General features: G+C 45.0%; 1 protein-coding gene across 1 annotated transcript in view; it reads left to right on the top strand.

Moving 5' to 3' along the window:
* LOC309567832 (uncharacterized protein) overlaps positions 1-18,942 on the top strand; it is a 92,263-nt gene extending 73,321 nt beyond the window's left edge. Inside the window, exons 9-10 of the mRNA XM_082273318.1 lie at positions 7,900-8,007; positions 17,784-18,942. Of these exons, the coding sequence (XP_082129444.1) occupies positions 7,900-8,007; positions 17,784-18,553 (878 nt within the window). The 3' untranslated portion in view covers positions 18,554-18,942. The remainder of the gene's footprint in view (positions 1-7,899; positions 8,008-17,783) is intronic.
* Positions 18,943-19,176: the final 234 nt, after the last annotated feature.

Raw genomic sequence — 19,176 nt, 5'->3', positions numbered from 1 at the left:
CACATCATTGGGATAAAGCACTTTAGGTGCGCTGGAACAAACAAAACAGCATGTGGCGATCATCCATAGATGCAAAAGAGAGCTAAATGGGGCTGCTACCGGTATGTGTATGTGGTCCAGAGGAGGTTCATTCAAAAACCACTTGAAGACAGACCGAGCATATATAAGTCACTAGATCTATGTAGATATACCTCCCTCGCACACCACAGAGAAGAAAGTAGCAGCAAATTTCATAGAAGTAGTCCTCATATCCAAAATAAATAATACGGAATGATTGAAGTTGTATACTCATCCATTGATGGAGATCGGGTAGTTGTCCAGCAATGAGATTCAGGCGAAAAGGTTTTGATATGTGTTTTGTGATTTTCTGAGTTTTTTCTTTTTTCAATAAATGAATTATTTCTATTCCAGTGAATTTTTTATTTGGGATTGGGTGATTGTAGTATACAAATCCAGTTTGCTTTTACTTATTTTTCCTGGTATTCAATATACATCAGGAAGAGTAGAATAGCAGCTGCCCACATTTTAATGCCGGGTCCATTTTTACAAACAAAACTGCAGTTCTGCAGTCCACATCTACTCCTATTTTGTTAGCTTTATTGAAGAAGAACTTCACAAATGCAGCAGAATTGCCCCAGCCTGTTCAATACGATAAGCTCTGACAGCACCTCCCCTCCGTCACGTGTCTGTACTTAAAGCTCGTTCACATGTGTGTTGATAATGAAGGATGAAGCAATGCTTATTACTGTGCCTATAACATTTATGATGAGCTTATGAAGTGCTGAAAAACCTTCTAGAATGCTTGATAGATGAGGTGTGGTTAGGTTGTGGTGTGATAGCAGACATTTTTGGGAATTCTCTGCAAGATGGATGGATGACACAGGGTATTGACACTCGTGAGTAGGGTTGAGCGGACACCTAGATGTCCGTGTTCGACGGGTTCGGCCGAACTTTAAAAAAAAGTCCGGGTCCGTGTCCCGGACTTTTACCGAACTTTTCCCGGACACCGAACCCCATTGAAGTCAATGGGGACCCGAACTTTAAGGCACTAAAATGGCTCTAAAACACCAAAGGAAAGGGCTAGAGTGCTGCAAATGGCAGCAAAACGTAATTAAGAGCATGGCAAGTGCTCTGCAAACAAATGTGGATAGGGAAATAACTTAAAACAACAAAAAAAAACAGAAAAATAAAACAATGTTCTTCTTCATCTCTGAAGGACGAGGCCCATATGGAGTAGGAGGGAGGTTGAGGTGGTGGTGGATGTGGCGGTGACATAGGCGTGCGCACAGGGTGTGCTGGGTGTGCCTGGGCACACCCTAATCACCTAGGGCACATAGCATTGCCAGTGAGGAGATGGGAAAGATCTCCCTGGGACCTGCTCTGCTCTATTTCTCCTTGCCTACAGGTACATGGCCCCGATACATTACTCTCCCTGCTGGCAAACACATGCATGTGTATTTCAACTTTGGGGTGCACACCTTAATGCAATAGGCTGCGCACACCTATGGGCGGTGTAGGTGGAAGCGGCGGTGGAGGAGGACCAGGGCCGGATTAACAGCATCATGGGCTTGGTGCTGAGGATTTTGAAGGGCCTTAAGGGCCGTGCCTTGCCATGCACCCAGAGGAGGAAGGGTGCAGCCATGCATGCCTAATTCAACATGGGATGCTGTCTCTGAAGCCCATAAACACATCCATGCATCGCCAACTGTCCCTCCTTGTCCGGCCTTCATGCTGTGTGGGGAGGTTCTGAGGGTGCTGCCTGGGGAAGCGAGCATAGAAGCCAGACTTCTGTGTTTACAAGTGACAGAAGAGCGGTAACAGTGAATATGGCCAACCCGGGGCCTATATAAAAGGTAGGGGCCTGGAGCTGCAGCTCCAATTGCCCCTACATTAATCTGGCCCTGAGGAGGAGGACGAGGTAGCCAACACTGCTTCTTTTCAAAAATTTTAAATGAGGGTACACCCCAAAAGAGTGAGAAAGAGCAAAAATGGAACAATGGGTGGGTAAGGTCGGTATCCATTGCTATTCTGCATAAGGTACGGAAAAGTCCCGTGGGATCCATGCCTGGTTCATTTTAATGAACGTGAGCTTGTCCACATTGTCTCTGGACAGGCGGCTGCGCTTGTCTGTTATAACGCCCCCAGCCGTGCTAAATACCCGTTCAGATAATACACTGGCTGCAGGGCACGCCAGCACCTCCAAGGCGTAAAGGGCAAGCTCAGGCCATGTGCCCAATTTGGAGACCCAGAAGTTGAAGGGGGCAGACCCGTCATTCACTACATGTAGGCGTGTGCACACATACTGCTCCACCATGTTGGTAAAATGCTGCCTCCTGCTAAGACGTTCCATCTGAGCTGCTGGTGCTGCTGTTTGTTGTGGCGTGCTGACAAAGCTTTTCCACATTTCGGCCATGCTAACCCTGCCTTCTGAGGTGCTGGCGGTGCCCTGGTTGCGTTGGCGACCTCCTCCTCCTCCTCCTCTGCCTTGTGCTTCCACTGTGGCCCCGCTGTCAGATGGGAATGCCAGCAGCAACAACTTGGAAAGGTGGATCTCTCTCACACGTACCAACACAGACTATCCCCCAATTTAACTGATCCCCAAAGGTTTTTGATTAAATAGCGGAATAGAAAATATGATCCAAAAAAAGTGTATGTATATCACACGTACACAACCACACTAGGCCCCAATTACTATTGTTTGTACCCCTAAAAGGCTAGATGAGGAGTAGGGGGGGTATGGAACAGGCAGCACCCTCAAACCTTCAGAAGTATGAGATGAACCCCAACAACTTGGAAAGGTGGATCTCTCTCACACGTACCAACACAGACTATCCCCCAATTTAACTGATCCCCAAAGGTTTTTGATTAAATAGCGGAATAGAAAATATGATCCAAAAAAAGTGTATGTATATCACACGTACACAACCACACTAGGCCCCAATTACTATTGTTTGTACCCCTAAAAGGCTAGATGAGGAGTAGGGGGGGTATGGAACAGGCAGCACCCTCAAACCTTCAGAAGTATGAGATGAACCCCAACAACTTGGAAAGGTGGATCTCTCTCACACGTACCAACACAGACTATCCCCCAATTTAACTGATCCCCAAAGGTTTTTGATTAAATAGCGGAATAGAAAATATGATCCAAAAAAAGTGTATGTATATCACACGTACACAACCACACTAGGCCCCAATTACTATTGTTTGTACCCCTAAAAGGCTAGGAGTAGGGGGAGTATGGAACAGGCAGCACCCTCAAACCTTCAGAAGTATGAGATGAACCCCAACAACTTGGAAAGGTGGATCTCTCTCACACGTACCAACACAGACTATCCCCCAATTTAACTGATCCCCAAAGGTTTTTGATTAAATAGCGGAATAGAAAATATGATCCAAAAAAAGTGTATGTATATCACACGTACACAACCACACTAGGCCCCAATTACTATTGTTTGTACCCCTAAAAGGCTAGATGAGGAGTAGGGGGGGTATGGAACAGGCAGCACCCTCAAATCTTCAGAAGTATGAGATGAACCCCAAAAACTTGGAAAGGTGGATCTCTCTCACACGTACCAACACAGACTATCCCCCAATTTAACTGATCCCCAAAGGTTTTTGATTAAATAGCGGAATAGAAAATATGATCCAAAAAAAGTGTATGTATATCACACGTACACAACCACACTAGGCCCCAATTACTATTGTTTGTACCCCTAAAAGGCTAGATGAGGAGTAGGGGGGGTATGGAACAGGCAGCACCCTCAAACCTTCAGAAGTATGAGATGAACCCCAACAACTTGGAAAGGTGGATCTCTCTCACACGTACCAACACAGACTATCCCCCAATTTAACTGATCCCCAAAGGTTTTTGATTAAATAGCGGAATAGAAAATATGATCCAAAAAAAGTGTATGTATATCACACGTACACAACCACACTAGGCCCCAATTACTATTGTTTGTACCCCTAAAAGGCTAGATGAGGAGTAGGGGGAGTATGGAACAGGCAGCACCCTCAAATCTTCAGAAGTATGAGATTGTGTTCACTGTACCCCACAAAGATTGAGTTCACTGCACCCCACAATGATTGTGTTCACTGCACCCCACAAAGATTGTGTTCACTGCACCTCACAAAGATTGTGTTCACTGTACCCCCCAAAGATTGTGTTCACTGCACCCCACAAAGATTCTGTTCACTGTACCCCACAAAGATTGTGTTCACTGCACCCTAAAAGGATGTTGTTCACTGCACCCCACAAAGATTGTGTTCACTGCACCCTAAAAGGATGTTGTTCACTGCACCCCAAAAAGATTGTGTTCACTGTACCCCCCCAAAGATTGTGTTCACTGCACCCCACAAAGATTGTGTTCACTGCACCCCAAAAAGATTGTGTTCACTGTACCCCCCAAAGATTGTGTTCACTGCACCCCAAAAAGATTGTGTTCACTGTACCCCCCAAAGATTGTGTTCACTGTACCCCCCAAAGATTGTGTTCACTGCACCCCACAAAGATTCTGTTCACTGTACCCCACAAAGATTGTGTTCACTGCACCCCAAAAAGATTGTGTTCACTGTACCCCCCCAAAGATTGTGTTCACTGCACCCCACAAAGATTCTGTTCACTGCACCCCACAAAGGATTTTGTTCACTGCACCCCAAAAAGATTGTGTTCACTGCACCCCAAAAAGGATTTTGATCACTGCACCCCAAAAAGGATGTTGTTCACTGCACCCCAAAAATGATTTTGTTCACTCCACCCCAAAAAGATTGTGTTCACTGCACCCCACAAAGATTGTGTTCACTGCACCCCAAAAAGATTGTGTTCACTGTACCCCCCAAAGATTGTGTTCACTGCACCCCACAAAGATTCTGTTCACTGTACCCCACAAAGATTGTGTTCACTGCACCCCAAAAAGATTGTGTTCACTGCACCCCAAAAAGGATGTTGTTCACTGCACCCCAAAAAGGATGTTGTTCACTCCACCCCAAAAAGGATGTTGTTCACTCCACCCCAAAAAGATTGTGTTCACTGCACCCCACAAAGATTGTGTTCACTGCACCCCAAAAAGATTGTGTTCACTGCACCCCAAAAATGATTTTGTTCACTGCACCCCAAAAAGGATTTTGTTCACTGCACCCCAAAAAGGATGTTGTTCACTCCACCCCAAAAAGATTGTGTTCACTGCACCCCAAAAAGATTGTGTTCACTGCACCCCACAAAGGATTTTGTTCACTGCACCCCAAAAAGATTGTGTTCACTGCACCCCAAAAAGGATGTTGTTCACTGCACCCCAAAAAGGATTTTGTTCACTGCACCCCAAAAAGATTGTGTTCACTGCACCCCACAAAGGATTTTGTTCACTGCACCCCACAAAGATTGTGTTCACTGCACACCAAAAAGGATTGTGTTCACTGCACCCCAAAAAGATTTTGTTCACTGCACCCCAAAAAGGATTGTGTTCACTGCAGCCCAAAAAGATTGTGTTCACTGCAGCCCAAAAAGATTGTGTTCACTGCAGCCCAAAAAGATTGTGTTCACTGCAGCCCAAAAAGATTGTGTTCACTGCAGCCCAAAAAGATTGTGTTCACTGCAGCCCAAAAAGATTGTGTTCACTGCAGCTCACACACAGAAAAATGGATGTGGATCACTGACACCTGCCTATCTCCAATCCCACACCACACAGCAATATCGATTGTAGTTTGTAGAACACAGTTTCCCTAAAATTCAGCAGACTCTGTCCCTAACAGGATTGAGAAGAGATCGTAGATCAGGATTGAGTGCAGACCCCACCCCCCACACAGCAATATCGATTGTAGTTTGTAGAAGACACTGACCCTATAATTCAGCAGACTCTATCCCTAAAATGCCTACAACTCGCCCTGCCTAAACACTCCGACCTGTCCCTCAATTCTATCCGGACACAAATGGTTTTTTCCTGCCTATCTTTCCCTAATCAGCAGCCAGCACGTTGATGTGTGCTCTGTCCCTGATATAAGCAGCATAATGACGCCGCTGCGGCTGCCTCGAACTTATAAAGACTTGGTCACATGCTTCAGACGGCCAATCACAGCTACTAAGACATTTGCAGGCATGGCTGGGATGGCTTAAGGCACACCAGTTAAACGATTGTTGATTGGCTGTTGAAAGCCCGCCATGAAAAGAGCGCCAAAGCATGCAAAACCCGGAAATAAAACGACCGAACACGGATTTTTACCCGAACATACAGTAAAGTGTCCGTGTCCGTGTTCGGGTACAAAAAATCCAATTATTCGGTACGAACACGAATAATACAGTCCGTGTTCGCTCAACACTACTCGTGAGTCTTTACTGTCATCCACAGTTGTGATATCTTGTGATTTCTGCAGCTCAGCCGGTGAAGATCTGATGCTGGGCTGCTTTTTTCTAATCAGGCCCACTTTATTATGTTATCCCCATTCACGCTGACGTTAACGTATCTATGCAGCCTCACTGCACATGGGGTGGCATATATGCAGGGCCGCTGATAGGGAGGGACCACCAGCCCTCCTGTAGGGGGCCCCGGGTGTTTTGAAATATTTTTATTGAATGAACGAAATTTGTAAGGTTTGGTGGCTTTCTCGCATGGGACAAATCGTTTGATTTTTCGTGCGCAGGTGTAAGAAAACTTTAACCTGGAAGTAAACACATTTGTGACAGCATACAGACGCAATAATTTTTCGTCTACACAAACTCCAATACACATTCAGCTAGCAGGACTCATAGTACATTTGAGATTGCCATTGACCAGTCATGTAAAAAATAAGCTAAAGGCAAGCAAATTCGCTTTTAGCAAACTTTATTGCATTCAAAATCTTTTTTTTTTTTTTTTTTTTTTTAATAATTGAAAGTGCAAATTTTTTTATCTCCAGTCCCATAATAGTAAGAAGGCTGCATGTTGAGCACATAATGCAAAATATTGGTAGTACATATGGTTATGACATCAAATGATGCACACACATTTCTGTATATCGGGGATGCTAACGAAGTAAAGATAATCCTTACGAAGAGTGAGCGAAAGATCTGTCAACAGCGAACGTACTGTACACCAAGGGGGCAAACACGGATGGGACATCGAGAGGTCAATTTTATTTCATAATTTCCCTTCTATTGTAACCAAATCAAATGATAAACCGGTTAATTTATGTCCATTGAAGGTATATCTTTCGCTACAAGATGGTTTAGCCCTTCCGAAAATTATATCGATTTTCAAAATCGCCCGATTCTTCCTATAGTGTATGGCCAGCTTTAGGGTAAAAGGTCAGGGGGTCAGTATATTTTGGACAGGGTTTTTTTTTTTTTTTTATTTAGCATCAGTGTCAGCGTCGGTGTGTTTTAGGGCAACAAAAAAAGAAGCAAATGCGCACTATTTATTCTGGGCTGTACTACAGGTACAAACAACAACTAACATTATACCACATATGTGGTATCATTGCGATTGTTGGGAGCAGGAGAAATTTATTTTGGGTTGTTCTTTGGTGAAAGGTTATGGTAGTAACAAATATATATAGCTAAATTGAAAAAAATATATATATATATTTGTTACTATTTTGGGCCTGTTTTCCTTTGATAATAAAAAAATAAAAACAAAATGAGGAGATATCCACAACTATTTACTACCATTTGAAAGCCCAAATTGTCCTAAAAAAAAAAAAACAAGGTATAATCCACATGGATGCACAAAGTAGTGATATGTACGGTTTTACTAACACATGTCAAAGTTTCAAATTTGTGCTTAGGCACTTAGATTTGTTTTACCCTTAGGTGTGAAGGGGGTTACATGTGCATCAACTGTTTGTTATTTTTAATCATCCCACATGGATTATAATCCTAATGGTTTGTGGGTAATTAACCAGCACTTTTTGTCTTTTTCCTGTTTATAGAATTCACGAGTATTGAGCCGGTTATATTAAGAGTTAAAACCAAGGAGCTCCCAGTGAATAGTGAAAATGTGTGCGTGGACGTAAGAAATGTTGTAAATTACACACTGGGTAAGTTTTCTACACACTTGCACGACCGTGCCTTTCTGTAACTGCAGATTTTGTCTGGAATTAAAGCGGAGTTCCGCCCCCCCCCCCCCCCCCACTCCAAAAATTAAAAGTCAGCAGCTACACACACTGTACACATACTGTACACATACTATAGCTGCTGACTTTTAATATTAGGACACTTAGCGATGTCGGCACCGCAGCCGATGTTTCCATCGGCTGTCGGGTGCTGCTGCCGCCGCCATTGCCGGTAAGTGAACCCGGCAGTGAAGCCTTGCGGCTTCACGGGTGGGTCCCTACTGCGCATTCCTATTGCCTCAGCGGCGAGGAAAGGAGGAGGGGGCCAAACTTCCGAGGGACGGCGCCGTATCCCGGAAGTGGGGAAGGGTACCTGTCAAAAACAGGTACCCATTCCCCCCTGAAAGGTGCCAAATGGTGCATCGGAGGGGGGGCAGGAAGCAAAATAGTGGAAGTTCCACTTTTGGGTGGAACTCCGCTTTAAGTATTTATCTTCAGTGCAGTGCTGATAAAGCTTCATGTGCTGAGTCAGCTGAAGATTGAGGCCTTCGTGCACACGGGATGTTTTTACAGCACCTGTTTTTGGCCTCAAACTTTTTTTCTGCAGCCAATAAACTCCCCAGTATGTTATGCTATGTGTTTATGCACACATAGGCTGTTATCAGCAGTTTTCTTGCTTGAAAACCCCCCCAGAAATAGTGTTTTTTTTTTCAGCTGTAAAAACGCTCTAATGCTTTTAACTGATAAAAGCTTAAAAATGCTAAAAAAAAAAACACAGCTATTCGGCGCTTATCAGCATTTTTGAGCCATAAGCTTTCTTGGGAGTATTGCCTTGCTAAAAAACAAAGGCCTAGGGCCTCTTTCACACGGGGCGGATCCATTTGGATGAACTCCGCTTGCTCAGGGGTGATCGCTCTGTTGATCCCAGCTGAGCAGGCAGATGACAGCTCCATTTCCACTCACTGTGCAGAGACAGACCTGTCAGAGTCCTGCTCTCCTTTATGGGGAGATCAGATGAAAAACCCTGTCCGTTTTCCTCTGATTCCATCCGATCTGACCCGCTGGACGGATGGCAAAATGTATTGCCATCCATCTGTTTTCAGCGGATCTTGTCGGATCAGATGAGAGGCGGGGGCCGCTGACATCCACCTCCCTATAAAGGTCAATGGGTGGCCCAATCAGGTCTGCCTGAAAAATGGACAGGCGGACCTGAACGGTCCAATCGTGTGAAAGGGGCCCAAAGATAAACACCCTATAAAGTGAAATAAAGTAAACTGATTTTCCTCATGCAGCTGCACAGTCATAGCTTATTGAAAAATGAGAATATACACTGCTGAAAAAAAATTAAAGGAACACTTTGAAAACCCATCAAATCTCAATAGGGAAACATCTCATGCTGGATATCTATAGTAATATGGACTGGGCAATGTGTTAGGAGCTATAACTGGTATGGACTGGGTAATGTGTTAGGAGCTATAACTGGTATGGACTGGGTAATGTGTTAGGATCTATACTGATATGGACTGGGTAATGTGTTAGGATCTATACTGATATGGACTGGGTAATGTGTTAGGATCTATACTGATATGGACTGGGTAATGTGTTAGGATCTATACTGGTATGGACTGGGTAATGTGTTAGGATCTATACTGGTATGGGCTGGGTAATGTGTTAGGATCTATACTAATATGGACTGGGCAATGTGTTAGGATCTATACTGGTATGGACTGGGTAATGTGTTAGGATCTATACTGGTATGGACTGGGTAATGTGTTAGGATCTATACTGGTATGGACTGGGTAATGTGTTAGGATCTATACTGGTATGGGCTGGGTAATGTGTTAGGATCTATACTAATATGGACTGGGTAATGTGCTAGGATCTATACTGGTATGGATTGGGTAATGTGTTAGGATCTATACTGGTATGGACTGGGCAATGTGTTAGGATCTATACTGGTATGGACTGGGTAATGTGTTAGGATCTATACTGGTATGGACTGGGTAATGTGTTAGGATCTATACTGGTATGGACTGGGTAATGTGTTTGGATCTATACTGGTATGGGCTGGGTAATGTGTTAGGATCTATACTAATATGGACTGGGCAATGTGTTAGGATCTATACTGGTATGGACTGGGCAATGTGTTAGGAGCTATAACTGGTATGGACTGGGTAATGTGTTAGGAGCTATAACTGGTATGGACTGGGTAATGTGTTAGGATCTATACTGATATGGACTGGGTAATGTGTTAGGATCTATACTGATATGGACTGGGTAATGTGTTAGGATCTATACTGATATGGACTGGGTAATGTGTTAGGATCTATACTGGTATGGACTGGGTAATGTGTTAGGATCTATACTGGTATGGGCTGGGTAATGTGTTAGGATCTATACTAATATGGACTGGGCAATGTGTTAGGATCTATACTGGTATGGACTGGGTAATGTGTTAGGATCTATACTGGTATGGACTGGGTAATGTGTTAGGATCTATACTGGTATGGACTGGGTAATGTGTTAGGATCTATACTGGTATGGGCTGGGTAATGTGTTAGGATCTATACTAATATGGACTGGGTAATGTGCTAGGATCTATACTGGTATGGATTGGGTAATGTGTTAGGATCTATACTGGTATGGACTGGGCAATGTGTTAGGATCTATACTGGTATGGACTGGGTAATGTGTTAGGATCTATACTGGTATGGACTGGGTAATGTGTTAGGATCTATACTGGTATGGACTGGGTAATGTGTTTGGATCTATACTGGTATGGGCTGGGTAATGTGTTAGGATCTATACTAATATGGACTGGGCAATGTGTTAGGATCTATACTGGTATGGACTGGGCAATGTGTTAGGATCTATACTGGTATGGACTGGGTAATGTGTTAGGATCTATACTGGTATGGACTGGGTAATGTGTTAGGATCTATACTGGTATGAAGGGGGTAATGTTAGGATCTATACTGGTATGGACTTGGTAATGTGTTAGGATCTTTACTGGTATGGACTGGGTAATGTGTTAGGAAGGAAAGGATGCCATATAGTTTGATGGAAATGAAAAATGATCACCCTACAGAGGGCTGAATTCAAAGACACCCCGAAATCAAAGTGAAAAAATGATGCAGCATGATAGTCCATTTTGCTGAAATTTCATTGCAGCCACTCAGAATAATCCTCAGTGGTTTGTATGGCCCCCACATGCTTGTATGCATGCCTGACAACGCCGGGGCATACTCCTAATGAAATGACAGATGGTGTCCTGGGGAATTTCCTCCCAGATCTGGACCAGGGCATCACTGAGCTCCTGAATAGACTGAGGTGCAACCTGGTGGCATCGGATGGACCAAAACATAATGTCCCAGAAGTGTTCTACTGGATTTAGGTCAGGCGAGCATGGGGGCCATTCAATGGTATCATTTCCTTTATCCTCCAGGAACTGGCTGCATACTCTCACCACATGAGGCCAGCCATTGTCATGCACCAGGAGGAACCCATGACCCACTGCACCAGCGTAGGGTCTGACAATGGGTCCAATGATTTCATCCCGATTCCCAATGGCAGTCAGGGTGCCATTGTCTAGCCTGTAGAGGTCTGTTCGTCCCTCCATGGCTATGCGTCCCCAGACCATCACTGACCCACCACCAAATCGGTCATGGTGAACAATGTTACAAGCAGCATAACGTTCTCCACGGCTTCTCCAGACCCTTTCAGGTCTGTCACATGGGCTCAGGGTGATCCTGCTCTCATCTGTGAAAAGCACAGGGCGCCAGTGGCGGACCTGCAACCCCTGGTGTTCAATGACAAATGCCAGTTGAACTCCATGGTGCTGGGCAGTGAGCACAGGGCCCACTAGAGGATGTCGGGCCTCCAGGCCACCCTCATGAAATTTGTTTCTGATTGTTTGGTCAGAGACATTCACATCAGTGTCCTGCTGGAGATCATTTTGTAGGGCTCTGGCAGTGCTCATCCTGTTCCTCCTTAAACAAAGGAGCAGATACCGGTCCTGCTGATGGGTTAAGGACCTTCTACGGCCCTGTCCAGCTCTCCTATAGTGACTGCCTGTCTCCTGGAATCTCCTCCATGCTCCTGAGACTGTGCTGGGAGATACAGCAATCCTTCTGGCAATGGCAAGTACTGGTGTGCCATCCTGGAGGAGTTGGACTGCCTTTGCAACCTCTATAGGGTCCAGGTATCCCCTCATACTACCAGTAGTGACACTGACCCTATCCAAATGCAAAACTAATGAAAAATAGTCAGAAAAAATGAGTAGGGGAAAACAATTTCAGTGGCCTCCACCTGTAAAACCATTCCTGTATTGGGGGCTGTCTCATTGTTGTCCATCTAGTGCACCTGTTGTTAATTAAATTAACACCAAAGCAGCTGAAACAGATTAACAACCCCCTCTGCTACCTAACTGACCAGATCAATATCCTTGATTCTGTACTCTGATTAAAAAGTGTTTAATTTTTTTTTACCGGTGTATATTTTTCTATCTTCTGTTGAAAGACACAGCTTGATAGTAAGAATCCTACTGCCACCTACAGGAGAAGTGGACAATGATGTGGGAAAACTAAAGGCTAGTTCCCGAGAGGCTATAACCCTTCCAGCTCACACCTGCTCAATTTTGCTTGTTGTTTTAGGAGAGTATCATCCCTTTCCTACCCTCATTTTTTTTTTTTTTGCTTCAATTGAAAGATATTCCACAGTTACCAGCTACTAGTAGTTTCAGTAATCTCTTCTTCTCAAGAGAGAATAAATTCAGTTCCTCTAATCTTTTCTCATAGCTGAGCTCTTCCATGCCTCTTATCAGTTTGGTTGCCCTTCTCTGCACTTTCTCCAGTTCCCCGGTATCCTTTTTAAGAACTGGTGCCCAAAACTGAACTGCATATTCCAGATGAGGTCTTACTAATGATTTGTACAGGGGCAAAATTATATCTCTCACTCTGGAGTCCATGCCTCTGTTAATACAAGAAAGGACTTTGCTCACGTTGCAAACCACAGCTTTGCATTGCATGCTATTATTAAGCTTAGGCTCTACCAGGACACCCAGATCCTTCTCTGCTATGGATTCCCCCAGTTGTACTCCCCCTAGTATGTATGATTCATGCATATTCTTACCCCCAAGTGCATAATTTGATATTTATCAACAATAAACCTCATCTGCCACATAGTTGCCCAATTAAACAGCACATTGAATGGTACTTTTAATCCCAGACCCTATATCATTTATAAATATGTTTAAAAGTAAGGGTCCCAACACTGAACCTTGGGGTACACCACTGATAACCTTAGACCATTCAGAGTAAGAATCTTTAGCCACTACTCTCGGAATTTGGTCTTTTAGCCTGTTTTTTATCCATTTACAAACTGATTTTTCCAAGCCTGTAGACTTTACACAGTGTGGGGAACTGTGTCAAACGCTTTTTGTAAAATCCAAGTATACTACATCCACAGCCACCCCGCTGTCCAAGTATACCACGTCCACAACCACCCCTCTGTCCAAGTATACCACGCCCACAGTCACCCCTCTGTCCAAGTATACCATGTCCAAAGCCAACCCTCTGTCCAAGTATACCACGTCCACAGCCAACCCTCTGTCCAAGTATACAACATCCACAGCCAAACCTCTGTCCAAGTATACCACGTCCACAGCCACCCCTCTGTCCAAGTATACCAAGTCCACAGCCACCCCTCTGTCCAAGTATACCACGTCCATAGCCACCCCTCTGTCCAAGTATACTACATCCACAGCCATCCCACTGTCCAAGTATACCACGTCCACAACCACCCCTCTGTACAAGTATACCACGTCCACAGTCACCCCTCTGTCCAAGTATACCACGTCCAAAGCCAACCCTCTGTCCAAGTATACCACGTCCACAGTCACCCCTCTGTCCAAGTATACCACGTGCACAGTCACCCCTCTGTCCAAGTATACCACGTCCACAGCCACCCCTCTGTCCAAGTACACCACTTCCATAGCCACCCCTCTGTCCAAATATACCACGTCCACAGCCACCCCTCTGTCCAAGTATACCACGTCCACAGCCACCCCTCTGTTCAAGTATACCACGTCCACAGCCATACCTCTGTCCAAGTATACCACGTCCACAGCCAACCCTCTGTCCAAGTATACCATGTCTACAGCCACCCCTCTGTCCAAGTATACCACGTCCACAGCCACCCCTCTGTTCAAGTATACCACGTCCACAGCCATACCTCTGTCCAAGTATACCACGTCCATAGCCACCTCTCTGTCCAAGCATACCACGTCTACAGCCACCCCTCTGTCCAAGTACACCACGTCCACAGCCCACCCTCTGTCCAAGTATACCACGTCCACAGCCACCCCTCTGTCCAAGTATACCACGTCCACAGCCACCACTCTGTCCAAGTATACCACGTGCACAGTCACCCCTCTGTCCAAGTATACCACGTCCACAGCCACCCCTCTGTCCAAGTACACCACTTCCATAGCCACCCCTCTGTCCAAGTACACCACTTCCATAGCCACCCCTCTGTCCAAGTATACCACGTCCACAGCCACCCCTCTGTCCAAGTATACTACGTCCACAGCCACCCCTCTGTCCAAGTATACTATGTCCACAGCCACCCCTCTGTCCAAGTATACCACGTCCACAGCCACCCCTCTGTCCAAGTATACCACGTGCACAGTCACCCCTCTGTCCAAGTATACCACGTCCACAGCCACCCCTCTGTCCAAGTACACCACTTCCATAGCCACCCCTCTGTCCAAGTATACCACGTCCACAGCCACCCCTCTGTCCAAGTATACTACGTCCACAGCCACCCCTCTGTCCAAGTATACTATGTCCACAGCCACCCCTCTGTCCAAGTATACCACGTCCACAGCCACCCCTCTGTCCAAGTATACCACGTCCACAGCCACCACTCTGTCCAAGTATACCACGTGCACAGTCACCCCTCTGTCCAAGTATACCACGTCCACAGCCACCCCTCTGTCCAAGTACACCACTTCCATAGCCACCCCTCTGTCCAAGTACACCACTTCCATAGCCACCCCTCTGTCCAAGTATACCACGTCCACAGCCACCCCTCTGTTCAAGTATACCAGGTCCACAGCCACCCCTCTGTCCAAGTATACCACGTCCACAGCCACCACTCTGTCCAAGTATACCACGTGCACAGCCACCCCTCTGTCCAAGTACACCACTTCCACAGCCACCCCTCTGTCCAAGTATACCACGTCCACAGCCACCCCTCTGTCCAAGTATACCAGGTCCACAGCCACCCCTCTGTCCAAGTATACCACGTCCACACCTACATCTCTGTCCCAAGTATACCATGTCCACATCTCTGTCCCAAGTATACCACGTCCACAGCCACCCTTCTGTCCAAGTATACCACATCCACAGCCACCCCTCTGTTCAAGGTTTTATTACCTTCTCGTAAAAATAATTCAGATTTGTCTGACAAATTCTGTCTTTCATGAATCCATGCAGTCTAATGCTTAAAATCCATTTTTTTCAGCAAAAATTCATCTATGGGGTCTTTTATTAAACTCTCCAGTATCTTCCCGAAAAAAGAAGTTAAACTAACAGGTCTAAAGTTACTTGGTAAAGACTTTGATCCCTTTTTTAAAATTTAGGCACCACAGTGGCCCTACGCCAATCCAGTGGTACTATTCCAGTCATTAAAGAGTCCCTAAGAATTAGAAACAATGGCATTGAAGTGACAGAGCTCAATTCTTTTATGATTCGTGAGTGGATGCCATCTGGTCCAGGTGCTTTATTCACCTTTCATTCTGTCTAAATATTTCTGGACCATATCAATTTTGAGCCATAGTGGTTTATTTGGGGCTGGGTCAATGCCATCACCATTATGGAAATTAGCTCCCTCATGCTCCTTGGTATACACCAAGCTGAAAAAGGTTTTAAAAGAGATGTATGAGATTATTTTTCCCCCATTTTATACTTACCTAGGTGGATGCAGAATCGGTCCGATGCTGCATCTATCCCCCGATGCCTCTGCACTGAGAACCGAGCGATCGAACACCGCGATCACTCGGTTCTCACAGCTCCCCGAGCAGAGAGCTGCTGCCTGTCAGTCACCGCTCTCTGCTCTGCCCCCTCCTCGCTCATTGGAGTGCTGGGCTGTGGCGGGGTGGGAGCGGCCTGCTCAGGCTCTCAGTGGCTCGGTGAGAGGTTGAGCCGGGGGTCAGTCCAGGCACCTGGCGGATCCCGACTTCGTGGTTGCGATGATGCGGTGCCTGGACTGACTTCTGTGACATCAGCAGAGAGCGAACAGCCCGCTCTCTTCTGAAAACAGGTCACAGGAGTGCAGAACAAACTGCACTCCTGTGATCCATAGGAGATGTACAGCCAAACGAGCTTTGGCTGTACATCTCATTTAGGGTAATACATTTGCCTTCTCTTTTTTCCACAGTCACACACTCCAGATTATTTTGTAGAGGGCCTACATGCTCAGACTTTTTTACTGTTCATATATTTGAAGATTTTTCTTTAGGTTTGTCCTACTCGTTTTTGCAACCTGTCATTCGTTTTAAATTTTTGCGGCCTTTGATCCTACCGTATGAATCAAAGATGGCAACCATGATCCATGTGGTGGGAGGCTGTGTCAGCCATTATGGGTGTGGTTGTACACATTTTACCACATCCTTAAAATATTAGCGGTACCAGATCTGTAACCTCATTTTGTGACAAACGCAGCAGGAGCTGTGTTTGCTTATAGTTTTTCTTTATTTGACTGGCGGTATATTCCTCACGGGCCGGTAGGATTTGTCATATTTGATTGATTTGATATAATTTTTTTTCTTTTTACACCTTCTTTTTATCACTTAATTACCTATCACAAAAATGTAAACATCCCTTGTGATAGAAATAGGGCATGACAGGTCCTCTTTATGGAGACATCTGGGGTCTGTAAGACCCCAAATTTCTCCTCTACCCTGGAAAGCATGAGTTAAACAAAACAAATATATATATATAGATCTCTGCTTTCCAGAAAAAAAAAAAAAGGCAGTGTTTACATCTGCCAAAACTGGAAGTGATGTTATCACTTCCGGCCTCCTAGCACCATAGAGATGGCTGGGGACCATCTGTTTTACACCGGGCTGTATGGTAACCTGGCAGAAGCACCGGATTGCATACTGGGCTCTCCAATCACTCAGGAGAGCATGAAGAGACACCAGAGTGTGGCATGGGGGGGGGGGGGGGGGTTCCTGTTCCCTACCACTGCCTATAAACTCAATCCAGCAGCTTTTCAGCCGCTAGGATGGCTTTTACAAAAAATGATCGCTGGCTGAAAAAAAAAAGATACCGGGATGATGCCTGTAGCTGCAGGCATCATTCTGGTATAACCACTGTAACCTAAGGAGGTCTATGAACGTTCTACAGTCCAGAAGTTGTTAAAGGTGGCGTTTTTTCCACTAACTACCAATATAATGGTTATTCTTCTCACTGACCCCTAGTTAATTTCAGTAGTAAACCTGCTACTTGATTTAGACTTGAAAATCTTTTCAAAGGTTTCCCTGGGGCAGAATGTTTAAGAATTGCTGCTCTAGGAGGCTGGCATTCAGTTTTCCATTGCCCGGTGTCCATTCTCCCCAGTACGCAGTGGTATAACCCTAGGTTTCTTACTATCAAGCTGTGTCTCCCAGTCTCTCAGAGCACTCTGAGAAAAAGATTTTACTGTCAATACAAAAATCCTATTTTTTTTTTTTTTTTTAACCTATGTTCTTACTGCAGATGATGATGATGTAATTATCGAGAGACCACGGGGTCCTGAGAAATTCAACCTAAGAAATATTCCCTCAAACAAAGTCCAGTACAACATAAAAAATAGTGGATACTGCCAAAGATTGGTGAGATGGCCAGTTGGTCAGAAAGAGGACGTCACCCTCAAACGTTTTGTTCCGGCCTTGCCAAAGGAACCCGAAAGGACTTTTAACTGCACTGAATGCGGGAAGAGGTTTTTAAAGCTATCCGATCTTAGGCTTCACCAAGGAATCCACAAAATGAAAATGAAACAGTTTAACGGGTCAGTGGCCCAGCTGAGACCCCAGCCAAAGGTTGAGACCGGTCCAAAGACCCCTGCCGAGGACCGCTTTCTTCAAAGAGCATCGATCAAAAATACACCCGAAGCAAAGCCTTTGTCGTGCGTGTTCGGAAACGACGTAAGCCCCAACTCCAGCATCATACAAAGTCAAAAATCTTTTGCCAAGGAGAGACGGTTCGTATGTAGGTTCTGCGGCAAAAGGTTTCAGAATAACAGTAACCTTATTGGACATGAGAGAATCCACACAGGGGAGAAACCATTTGAATGTCCCGAATGCGGAAAAAGTTTCAGCCAGAAGGCCAACCTCACCACCCATCAGAGACTTCATACTGGGGAAAGGCCCTTTGTTTGCATCACTTGCGGCAAAGGCTTTGCCCAAAAGATAAACCTTTTAACACATGAGCAGACACATGCGAAGAAGAGAAAGAAGATTGATGGAAAGCACGTTATGTTGAACTAATTCCGTATTTCACTTCAGGTTGTGGCTGAATATGCATCAGCTACGATTACCATAAAGTGCCTGAGAATCACTCGTTCCTCTACACTAGGGGCTAAGCTATGCGGACCAGATATGACTGAAGGAACAAACTCTTCTAAGGTGGTCGCTATTTTGGGGAAAAGCGTAGGATATTGAACGGTTAAAAAAAATGGCAAAAAAAGGAAAATTACCCAGGTTAAAGAATTTAAGTCCCTGACTCATTCAGGTTGGAAAGTTTCAGTGAGGCATCTTTATCAGTGGTGAAATTTAAAAGGACAGTCAAGGTGGTAGCCCCTCAGTCCAGAACTTTTTATATTAGAAAACATTGGGAAAGTAATGGTTGTCTAAGATGTCTATAACTTAAACTGATATGGAGGTGATTTGGGTATGACTGACGTCCCAAAAAGCTCTTCAAACCTTTATGCTGCTAACAGCATTGTTGTATTTTAGGAAACTTAATTTGCCCCCCAGGAAAGCTTTTAAAAGTCAGGTATATGTGGAATAATTTAATTTCAAAAGTTGGCTTTGGTGTCTACATCTCCTCAGCTGGTCCTATCTATCACACCTCATATTTTAAAGCAGTGGTCACTAAACTGTGACCTGAG

This window comes from Pelophylax lessonae, assembly GCF_965119305.1.
Source record: "Pelophylax lessonae genome assembly, chromosome: 12".
In the NCBI taxonomy this organism is placed as follows: domain Eukaryota; kingdom Metazoa; phylum Chordata; class Amphibia; order Anura; family Ranidae; genus Pelophylax; species Pelophylax lessonae.
The sequence above is the reverse complement of the archived record's forward strand: the minus strand, read 5'-3'. Positions and strand labels throughout refer to the sequence as shown.